The sequence below is a fragment of the Osmerus eperlanus genome, chromosome 12, assembly GCF_963692335.1.
Source record: "Osmerus eperlanus chromosome 12, fOsmEpe2.1, whole genome shotgun sequence".
Classification (NCBI taxonomy): Eukaryota; Metazoa; Chordata; class Actinopteri; order Osmeriformes; family Osmeridae; genus Osmerus; species Osmerus eperlanus.
The window spans coordinates 7,637,998-7,649,569 of NC_085029.1; the positions used below are offsets into that span (position 1 = coordinate 7,637,998).

An 11,572-nucleotide genomic window follows, 5' to 3' on the forward strand; every position below is an offset into this window, starting at 1 on the left:
TTGCCTTCCTCTCTCCTTCTCCCTCTCCTTGAAGGAAGGCAGATTAGTTCAACCCTGATGGTAACTCTTATTTCTTTGCTAAGCCATGTCATAAACCCCCTTCTGTATTCATGTTGCATTCTCTGTCTTCCCCACTCACACACACACGCACACGCACTCTCACACACACACACACACAAATACACACACCTCCCTGCGTTAGGAGCGGTCAAGGAAGACGTAAACATAATCTTCTCATGCAGCTTGTTCCTGCCTCCCTAGACAGGGCCATCATTATAGTGTAGAGGTGTTCTCTCCACTACACACTCGCTCCCTGACACACACACACACCTCGCTCCCTGACACACACACACCTCGCTCCCTGACACACACCTCGCTCCCTGACACACACACGCACCGCTCCCTGACACAAACACACTGCTCCGATGCACACACACACACTTTGCTCCTTGACACATACACACCGCTTTGCCACGTACACACTGCTCTCTGACACACACACACTGCTCCCTGCTGCACACACTGCAGAGAGGTGTCAGAGAGCAGTGAAAACATACCCCAGGAACAGGAGACAACACACACACACGCACAGATCAATACTCTAGTCATATTTGGTTTGCGTCAGAGGAGGTTAACTTGAGCCTGTAATTGGGAAAAGTAGGATCCCTTCTTTGTCCTGTCCCTGTGTGTCTCAGGGAGGCTTACACAACACACACACACACACACACACACACAGTTTGGATAATACTGAACGTGGGTGTTGGCATTTCTACCTGTGCCACATTGGCACACACAGGCTTTGACAAATTGTGTTATTATATGAATGTTTGTCTGCCTCCCTGCCTGCTTGCCTGCCTGTGTGCCTGTGTGTGTGTGTGCCTGTGTGTGTGTGTGCCTGTGTGTGTGTGTGCCTGTGTGTGTGTGTGTCCTCAGTCGTGTGGGAACATCTATAAGGGCCTGGCTCAGACAGGGGCGTGGGGCTGCTTCGACGAGTTCAACAGGATCTCAGTGGAGGTGCTCTCCGTTGTCGCTGTTCAGGTGAGGATGCCCCGGTCCTCTGACACACACACACACACACATACCACGCACTCACACGCCACATGCACACGCACATACACGCACACACACATGCACTCAGACTCACATACTCACAACCACCTCTGTTATCGAGTTGAGGGCTTTCCCAAACAGCTGTGATTTATTCAGCCCTTTATTTACTTAGATGAGTTGGTTGATGACTCTTTATTGAGCGTCTGATGACAAACAGCTGAAGCATCTGTTTCAAGTGTCACAATATCTATAGATGATTTATCGAAATGAGATGCTTCTACTGTAGCTAGTTAGCCGTGCTAACAGCCTGGCAGTTCTGATCTCGGCCTCTGCTTCGCTGTCTCCTTTCTTTCTTTCCTCTCTCAATCTCTCGCTTCTCTTTTGCGCTTTCTTTGCGCTTTCTCTCTCTCTCTCTCTCTCTCTCTCTCTCTCTCTCTCTCTCTCTCTCTCTCTCTCTCTCTCTCTCTCTCTCTCTCTCTCTCTCCCTTCAGTCTCTCTTCTCCTTTCTTTCCCCCTCTCTCTCCCCTCCTCCTCTCTCTGCCCCCCCCCTCCTCCTCCCCCCCTGTGGTCTCTGTAGTGGTCCTCTCACAGGGGGTTCAGACATGGTGTCTTGGTGATATGGTGGTCTGCGGTACAGTCGATCAGGACCGTTCATATCATGATGGCGGTGGTGATGATGATGGATTCTCGCTCAAGGCTCTGCTTCGTCAGAGAAGCTCCACACACCCTGTCAGTCAGTCAGGCCACTCATCGACCCACTGTCCATCAGTCTGTCACCCCCCTGCCTCCCCCCTGCCTCACCCCTCCCCTTGTCCATCAGCCTGCCTCCCCCTGCCTCCCCCTGCCTCACCCCTGCCTCACCCCTGCCTCCCCCTGCCTCTCCCCTGCCTCACTTCTGCCTCCCCCCTGCCTCACCCTGCCTCCCCCCTGCCTCACTCCTGCCTCCCCCTGCCTCACCCCTGCCAGCCCAGGGAACACCAGGAACCCAGTGTTCTCTGTCTCTCGCTCACTCAGAGAGAATCCTAAAGTGTTGGCACAGTTCAGGCGAGTCAGCGTGCCTCGATGAATAAGGGATCAGACAGCTGTAGGAAGGCAGACCAGGAGGCGCTCACACACGGCAAACATGAGACCTGCCTCCGAGCTGCCTCGGATGCCGCCTCCTCTCTCAGCACCTCAGAAGAACGACAGATACCAGAGCCCATCCTGAATGTGGAGCTGTATGTTGAAGTGTGTGTGTGTGTGTGTGTGTTATGCACTGTGTGTTTATACTGTATATTTGTGTGGGTGTATGTATGTGCGTGCGTATGCATGGTGTGTTTATACTGTATGTGTGTGCATGCGTGTGTATGCATGGTGTGTTTATACTGTATGTGTGTGTGTGTGTGCGTGTGTATGGGTAAGTGTGTGCGTGTGTTTATGCAGAGTATGCGTGAGTATAAACATACATGCATACATGCACATACACACACACACACATGCATAACCACCGTAGGTGCATGCACTCAAAACAGACACACCCACGTGTATTAACATAGTTTCACAACCACACAGACAGTTAAACCCTAGACGTCAAACAGCAGGGAGGTTTTTTCCCCAACAGATATAAATGAATTCTCCTTCTTCAATCGCTTGGCTGGTGCTGGCATCTATCTCTGACTGTGCCCGTTGTCCTGGTCTGACTGGCTGATCTGTGGCTGCCTGCTGGCCCGCGACCGCCTGCTCCAATGGGCTGCCTGGCTGTTTCACCGCTGACATGTTCCATTCATGAAGCCAGCTGGGGCTTTAGAGTGCAGCCCAGGACAGTGACAACTTCTGCTGGATGTCTTGTTTCACCCCGGCCGGCTCTCTCTCTCTGTCTCTCTGGCTCTGTCTCTCTTTGTGTCTCTCTTGTGTCTCTCTCTCACTCTCTCTGTCATTTTTTTTGCTCAGTCTATGGCTCTCTCTCTCTGTCTTTATTTCTCAGTCTATCATTGTATCTCTCTGTGTGTGTGTGTGTGTCTCTCTCTCTCTGTCTCACTCTCTCAATTTTCTATGAAATAATGCTTTATTGGCATGAATGAGTGTGCATTGTTGCCAAAGGCCAATTGCCCTCTCCCTGTCGGTCTCTCTCTCTCTCACTCTCGCTCTCACTTTCTCTCTCTCTCTTTCTGGACCACGCTAACAGTGTCTGTTCAGCGTGTGACCTGCTCCTCTGCTTGCAGGTGAAGAGCATCCAGGATGCCATCCGGGACAAGAAGAAGAGGTTTAACTTCATGGGCGAGGAGGTTAACCTGTTCCCCTCCGTGGGAATCTTCATCACCATGAACCCCGGCTATGCTGGACGCACCGAGCTGCCAGAGAACCTCAAGGCCCTCTTCAGGTAACCATGGAGATACCTCAAAGTTATCTTCAGGTAACCTTGGAGATCCACAAAGTCCTCTTCAGGTTACCGTAGAGATCCCACAAGGCCCTCTTCAGGTAACCTTGGAGATCCCCAGAGTCCTCTTAATGTAACCTTGGAGATCTCCAAAGCCTCCCACAGGTAACCGTGGAAACTCTGAAATTCCACTTCAGGTAACTGGAGAGATCTCTCTCGTTTTTGTAATATTGTTGTTGATTCATACACCTATTTGCCGTGCACACGGACACACACAAACGCACAAGCTACTACAGAAAGTACTAAAGTTATACTCAGCTACCACAGAAAGCTGGATCGTGGCTCTTCTCTGTAGAAACTGTGGCAAACGGATGCAATGAGCTCTTAGTCAGGATCTCATTATCTGAGAGGACACATCTCCCTGGATATGGCTGCAGCTGTTGTTTTTGGCGTTCACTAATATAACATGTTCCACTCTTGCTGCTCTGACTAAGCTGTGAGCTCTCCCGTCACCCCGTCCTCCAGGCACTGGGCCCAGAGGCCTCTGTCTCTGGCCTCCTCTCTCTCTCCATCTCTCCATCTCTCTCTCCATCTCCATCTCCATCTCCGTATCTCTCTCTCTCCGTTTCCATCTCTCTCCATTTCACCATCTATCATCTCCCTCTCCACCCCCCTTTCCATCTCTCCATCTCTCTATCTCTGCACCTCTCTCTCCATCTCTCCATCTCCATCTCTCTCTCCATCTCCGTATCTCTCTCTCTCCGTTTCCATCTCTCTCCATTTCACCATCTCTCATCTCCCTCTCCGTCCCCCTTTCCATCTCTCCATCTCTCTGTCTCTGCACCTCTCTCTCCATCCCGCCACCTCACTCTCCATCTCTCCGTCTCTCCACCTTTCTCTTCATCTCTCCTTCTCTGCACCATCTCTCCATCTCTCTCCTTCTCGGTCACCTCACTTATCTTTCCCTGTCCAGCTGTAGCTTTGTATCCCTCTGTTATTTCACTTCTCAGTCTCTCTGCTGTCTCTCCATTGGTCTCTAACCATTTCTCTTTCTTTTGACTTCTCATCCTCCCCCGTGTGTCTCTGTAGCTCTCTCTCTCATCTTCCCCCTCGCTGTGGCGTCTCTCTTTGAATCTCTCTAATCATCCCTCCCTTTTTTCACAAATCCCCTCGCCCTCTCTGCGGTGTCTCTCGCCCTCTAACTATCGCTCTCTCTCTCTTCACCCCCCCCCCTGTCTGTGTTGTGTCTCTCTTGAACCATCTCATATGGTTCTCTCTCCTCTCTCTATCTCTCTCTCTCTCTCTCTCTCTCTCTCTCTCTCTATCTCTCTCTCTCTCTCTCTCTCTCTCTCTCTCTCTTTCTGTGCCCCCTGCAGGCCGTGTGCCATGGTGGTGCCAGACTTTGAGCTGATCTGTGAGATCATGCTGGTGGCGGAGGGCTTCCTAGACGCCCGGGTCCTGGCCAGGAAGTTCATCACCCTCTACACGCTGTGTAAAGAGCTGCTGTCCAAACAGGTAGACCTGCACTGCACGCCAGTCAGTCAGCCAGTCATTTAGTCTGTCATCCAGCCAGTCAACCAGTCAATCAATCAATCTGTCAGTCAGTTAGTCAACCAGTCAGTCATTCAGACAGTTAACCAGTTGGCCAGTCAGTCAGTCAGCCATAAAACTGGACAAAAAAGCCTGTGTCCTGTTTGTATTGGCTTATAAAGAACACAATTGATATGAACAGCTTTCGATCAAACACAGCATCAAGATATCCCTCCAAACCCTGGTGGATCAAAATGACAGTTTGATGTAGATGTTAAGATGTTAAGGTAGGAGCTGTCCTCTCCTGCTGTCTGACTTGGAGTTCCTATCCTAGATGTTTCTGGACAAACAGATCAATTATGGATGGTGCCGGAAAGTCATTCTTAGCATTGAGGCGACTGTGTAAGCCCATGTCTTAGGTTTGGGTTTTGTGACTTTTCAATTATGGATGAACGTCCTCATCTGCCAGAGAAGTTCAGGTGCCATCGCTAGCTTATTCAGCTTTACTGTAGTTTTATGAAGCTCGAGATCCCCCTCTCCGATGAAAGGGTTGTTTTGAATTTGTTTTTTTTCTAGAGAGAGGGCTTTTCAAAGTGATCAGAGTTTTGTTTTGAAGTTTGCTAACATTAGCAATTTAGCTGCTGCGATGCAGGATGATAATGAGCCCACTGCCTCAGTAAGCAAGATTCTTAATGGCTGAAAGTGCAAATCAATGGAAGGACTGTAGTGGAGAGTGAAGAATCTTCTTTTAATTAAGTGTCTAAGTGTCATTGATTATAGGACAGTGGAGTGGGTAGTCCTTGTAGATTCACTGTGAAGTAAAACGGGGCAGAGGCGTCTCAACAAATCTCTGCCCTCATCTTCTCCTTGTCCCTGTCCGCTCTCCTCCTGTCCTCTCTCCTCCTCTCCTCTCTCCTCCTGTCCGCTCTCCTCCTCTCCTCTCTCCTCTCCTCTCTCCTCCTCTCCTCTCTCCTCCTGTCCTCTCTCCTCCTGCCTTCCTCCTCTCAGTCTTCCTCTCTCCACCTCTCCTCCGCTCCTCCTTTTCTCTCCTGCGATCCTCCTGTTGGATTTTCCTCTCCTTCTGTCACCCCTCCCCTCTCCGTCATCTCTCCCCCCTCCTCTGCTCTCCCTATCCCTCCTCCCATCCTCTCCTCCTCCTCCTCTTCTCCACTCCTCTCATCCACTGGACTCCTCCTTCCGTCTCCCCCTCTCCCCTTTCCCCTCCCCCCCCCCAAATCCCCCTCCCTCCCCAGTGTTCAGGACCCCATTGACTGTATTCAACGTCTGTGTGTCTGCGTGTGTGTGTGTGTGTGTCTGCGTGTGTGTGCGTACAGGACCACTACGACTGGGGCCTGCGCGCCATCAAGTCCGTGCTGGTGGTGGCCGGCTCCCTGAAGAGAGGGGACCCGGGCCGGCCGGAGGACCAGGTCCTGATGAGGGCCCTGAGGGACTTCAACGTCCCCAAGATCGTGACGGATGACATGCCCGTGTTCACGGGGCTGATCGGGGACCTGTTCCCGGCCCTGGACGTGCCCCGGAAGAGGGACCTGGACTTTGAAAAGGTCGTCAGAGAGTCTGTCCTGGACCTGAAACTTCAGGCGGAGGACAACTTTGTGCTCAAGGTGAGCTGGTTTCCCAGAGGTTGAGCAGGTCGGATTTAGCTCAGTGGGAGAGTACTTGATTGCAGCTCAATAGATCACAGGTTCAAATCTCTCTGTGGGGCGAATGTTGTTTTGGATAAAACACATTTTTACATCATTATAAAGTACCAATTCTAGCAAGAATCCACCCCAAGACGTGGACTTGAGCCAAGAGTTAGTTACCATGGTTCCGGTAACCATCACAACCCTGAGGTCCTACTACAGAAGCAGCAGCCCATAATAACCCACATCCATCGCAGTGTTATCATTCCCTCTTGGCTTTATTTAACTTCTCTCAAAAAGCTGTTAGCCGCGGTTGGTCTTTGTCAGAGGGAAGCATTAATGTCAGACAGGTCTGAGCTCCTGGATGAATCGGGCAAATACATGAACACCCTCTGGTTAGGGTTGATGGGTCCTCGGGCGCCTCGAACACACGCCTGATTCTAATTATTATGTTGGATGGATAGACAAACACACACATATTTTCTCTCTCTTCTTGCTTTATCTCTTTCCCTCTCGTTCTCTCTACACTATCTCTCACTCGCTTTCTCTATTTATTTATATTTATATATGTTTCTCTCTGTCACACGCAAGGTGTTAGAGAGGCGGTTTGGATGTCAGAGAACGCCACAACGCAGGTCCAGGGGAAATAAGTGCAATCTGTAGCAGGTCACAAAGGCAGCAGAGGCACATAATAACACTGCATCAAGCGGGCCAGCGCAGCCAGACACCACTTAACCCTGCCATTGTGTCAGGCGGCCATGGAAATAACCAACAAGGAGAGGGTGCTGGGGGGTGGGGGGGGGGGGGGGGGGGCTTGAAGGTGCGTCTGTGCGTGTGTGTGTGTGAGAAGGAAGGAGAAGGGGTTGTCGGAAGGTGCGTGTGTGTGTTCGTGTGTGTGTGTGTGAAAGATGGGGGGGGGGGGGGGTCAATAACAGCGAGGCATCTCCAGACCTTGAACTTTACGGCCTTTGTCTGTGCTCCTCTTTCATTTCAGGGGTTGTGGGGGGTGGGGGTGGGGGTGGGGGGGTGAGGTGAGGGAGTTTGCATAGCTCCCAGTGCTGGCCTGGTAGCAGTACATTACAGTGATCTGGGGGCTCTTTGTGGACTGCTGCGAGCCTGAATAGATACTGGAGAACGCGGGCTTTCGCTCGATGGCATTGATTCAGCAGCCGACACTATCTCTGTGTATGGAGCCGGGAAAGAAACTCTCCCTTTTTATCACCCCTCCTTCCCTCGCCCCCTCCCTCCGTCTCCCCCCTCCTCCCCCTTCTGTCGGACGGGGTCTCCGGTGCGGTTGATAATAACCTGTTGGATATGGAGGTGTAACGAGATATGAACCTGTAGCTACTAAAGATGGTGTGTGTGTGTGTCTGAGTGTGTATGTGTCGAGTTGCACGTGTCTGCAAATGTGCGCGTTTTTTGTCTGTGTGTCTGTATATGTTTGCTCGCACGTATGTGTTTGTGTGGATGTCTGTCAGTGCGTGCGTGTGTGCTCGTGTGCAATCAGTGAGGACCGCTCCAGCCGTGCTCCGTGAGGTTAGCTGCGTGTTCTGAGCTGCCGTGCTGCATTGCAGTGCACCTAAACATGCACCACCATGCTGCACAGCAGTATAAACCAAACACACCCCACAGCTCGCTTTATTCCGTCAATCCCAGGAATAATGTACTGTGCCATTGCCATTTCTTTATCCTTCTATCTCTCTCCCTCCATTTCTCTCTTTCACACTGTCTCTTTCTCCCTCCATCTCTCTCTCTCTCTCTCTCCCCCTCTCTCCCCATCTCCATCTCCCTCCATCTCTCTCTCCCTCTCTCCCCCCATATCCATCTCCCTCCACCCCTCTTCCCCCATCTCAATCTCTCTCTCCCTCACTCTCCCCCTTCTTTCCATCTCTCTCTCCCTCCATCGCTTTCTCCCCCCATCTCTCCCTCCCCCATCTCCATCTCCCTCCATCTCTCTCTCCATCTCTCTCTGTCTCCATCTCTCCCTCTATCTCTCTCTGTCTCCATCTCTCCCTCTATCTCTCTCTGTCTCTATCGCTCTCTCCCAGGTGGTGCAGCTGGAGGAGTTGTTGGCAGTGCGCCACTCTGTGTTTGTGGTGGGTAACGCCGGCACGGGGAAGAGTCAGGTGATGAGGTCACTCCAGAGGACCTATCAGAACATGAAGCGCCGGCCTGTGTGGGCGGATCTTAACCCCAAGGCCGTGACCAATGATGAGCTGTTTGGGATCATCAACCCGGCAACCAGGGAGTGGAAGGACGGTGAGTTACCATACCAATGTGCACACATTGTACTGACTGGTGTGTGTTGCAGGGCTGGTGTGTGTTGTACTGACAGGTGTGTGTTGCGTGTGTGTGTTGTACTGACTGGTGTGTGTTGCAGGGCTGGTGTGTGTGTGTGTTGTACTGACTGGTGTGTGTTGCAGGGTTGTTCTCCAACATCATGCGTGAGCTGGCCAACCTGAGCCACACTGGGCCCAAGTGGATCGTTCTGGATGGAGACATAGACCCCATGTGGATCGAGTCTCTCAACACTGTCATGGACGACAACAAGGTATGTGTGTGTGCGTGTGTGTTTCATCACATTGGAAGAGTGTGTGCTTGCTCATCCAAGTGTGTGTCTGTTCCATGACAAGTAAATAGTATATGTGTGTGTGTAGGTGCTGACTCTGGCCAGTAATGAGCGCATCCCTCTGAACCCCACCATGAGGTTGGTGTTTGAGATCAGTCACCTTCGCACGGCCACCCCCGCCACAGTGTCCAGAGCAGGTAGCACTCTCTCCTCTCCTGGTCTCTCCTCTCTCCTCTCTCTCCTCCTCTTTCGTCCTCTCCTTCCTCTCTTCTTTCTCTCCTTCTCTCTGGCCCCCTCCGTTCCTCTGTCGACTCCTCTCTTCCCTCTCTCCTTCTCTCGTCCTCTCCTTCATCTCCTTCCTCTCTCCTTTCTCTCCCCGTTCTCCCTTCCTCTCTCCTCCCCTCCTCTTTCTATATTCCTCTCCTCCACCTCTCCTCCTCTCTTCCTTCTTTACTCCTCTCCTTCCTCTTCTTCCTCTCCTTCCTCTGCTTCTCCCCTCCCTCTCTCCCTCTCCCCCTCTCTCCCTCTCTCCCTCCTTCCTCTTCTTCCTCTCCTTCCTCTGCTTCTCCCCTCCCTCTCTCCCTCTCCCCCTCTCTCCCTCTCTCCCTCCTTCCCTCTCTCCCTCTCTCCCTCTCTCCCTCGCTCCCTCATATCGACATCAAAGACCTTATGGTGACCACAGTTCTGTTTGTCCCTCCAGGCATCCTGTACATAAACCCAGCAGACCTGGGATGGAACCCACCCGTGTCCAGTTGGATCGACAGGAGGGAGGTCCAATCAGAGAAGGCCAACCTGACTATCCTGTTTGACAAGTACCTTCCCTCATGCCTGGACACCTTCAGGTCAAGGTACCTGTCTCCGAGGACCCCCTCACAATGTCTAGTAGATAAATGGACAGCACGTGTCTCCACAGCACGGAAGGGGCGAGAGATATCGAGAAGGAGAGAGAAGAGAGAGAGAGAGTTGTCGGTTTCTCAAAGCCTTTATTGGGCTGTCAAACCTGCCAGATAGCGGCTAGTTAAAACGGACCATTACAGAAATCAACCGAGTAAACACAGATCACTGATAGGAGATGGGAAACAAATATCGAAAGTGCACGCCTGGTTGCTAACGATGCACCTGGCACTGTTCCCCAAGACACCCCACTGCCCCCACACAGCAATGAACGCTGTCACCTTCCTAACCAGATCATAATATACAAAGTCAATAGAGAGAGAACGAGAGAGTGGGAGAAAGAGAAGGTGAGAGGAGAGAGAGAGATAGAAAGAGATAGTGAGGAGCGTAAGTGAGAGAGCGAGATGGCAAAAGGAGGGGAGAGAGTGAGAAAGAGAGAGTGGGAGAGATGAGATGGGGAGAGTGAGAAAAAGCGAGGTAAAGAGAAGGATCAATTATTTTAATTAATCCCACTTAACATCCCTACAGGAGGTCTTTTGACTCTCTACAGGCTGGTAATGTAAACAAGCAGATATTCTTATAATTACTCATTGCCAGGTGAAACCAAGATCACATGAAAAAGAAGTTGTGAGCTCGAGTGTGACCGTGCCGAATGTGCGAGTGTTATGTGAGTGTCTGTGCGCATCCGTGCGGTGTGCGCGAGTCTGTGTGTATCAGTGTGAGACTGTGTGTATCCTTGCAGAGTGTGTGTGCGTGCGCCATCCTTGCAAAGCGTGAGTGTGTACCCACGCAGGGCGTGCGTGTCCGTGTGTGTCGGTGCATGAGTGTGCGTGTCTCCGTGCAGTGTGTGTGAGTCTGTGCTTCAGTGTGTATTTTGCAGAGCGTGTGTGTGTGTGTGTGTGTGTGGGGGGGGGCAGATTGTTAGAGTGTGCTCTGCTCCGGTCCAGGTTCAAGAAGATCCTGCCCATCCCAGAGCAGAGCGTGGTCCAGATGTTGTGCCACCTGCTGGAGAGCCTGCTGACCCCGGAGAACACGCCTCCAGACTGCCCTAAAGACCTGTACGAGCTCTTCTTCGTCTTCGCTGCCGTCTGGGCGTTCGGAGGAGCCCTGTTCCAGGACCAGGTAAGACTGGGGCCCCTTCTCCTCCTCCTCCTCCTCCTCCTCCTCCTCCTCCTCCTCCTCCTCCTCCTCCTCCTCCTCCTCCTCCTCCTCCATCTCTCCTCCCCCTCCCTGTCTCCTCCTTCCTCCTCCTCCTTCCTCTCCACCTCCTCACCTTCCTCCTGCTCCTCCTTCTCCTCCCTCTCCTCTCCCTCTCCCCTCATGCTCCTTTTTCTCTTTACTCCTCCTTCTCTTCCTCCCGTCCTCCTCGTCGCTCCCATAAAGAGAGTTCACTTTCTTTGGGGTTGGTGTGACTTCCGCTGGTTGTAATAAATCATTTTAAAAGCATGTTTATAAGAGAGAACCAGCTCTTCTGGGGTTTGAGCTCACCACACACGCTCCGCTGACAGGCTTCCTCCGAACCTCTCAGGC

General features: G+C 51.9%; 1 protein-coding gene across 1 annotated transcript in view; it reads left to right on the forward strand.

Annotated features, from left to right (window-relative positions):
* The window catches only part of dnah9 (dynein, axonemal, heavy chain 9), an 80,772-nt gene that overhangs the window by 24,324 nt on the left and 44,876 nt on the right, over positions 1-11,572 (forward strand). The window contains 9 exon segments of the mRNA XM_062475356.1: positions 934-1,038; positions 3,252-3,409; positions 4,783-4,921; positions 6,271-6,558; positions 8,628-8,838; positions 9,003-9,130; positions 9,237-9,345; positions 9,849-9,996; positions 10,990-11,164. Coding sequence (XP_062331340.1) covers positions 934-1,038; positions 3,252-3,409; positions 4,783-4,921; positions 6,271-6,558; positions 8,628-8,838; positions 9,003-9,130; positions 9,237-9,345; positions 9,849-9,996; positions 10,990-11,164 — 1,461 coding nt within the window.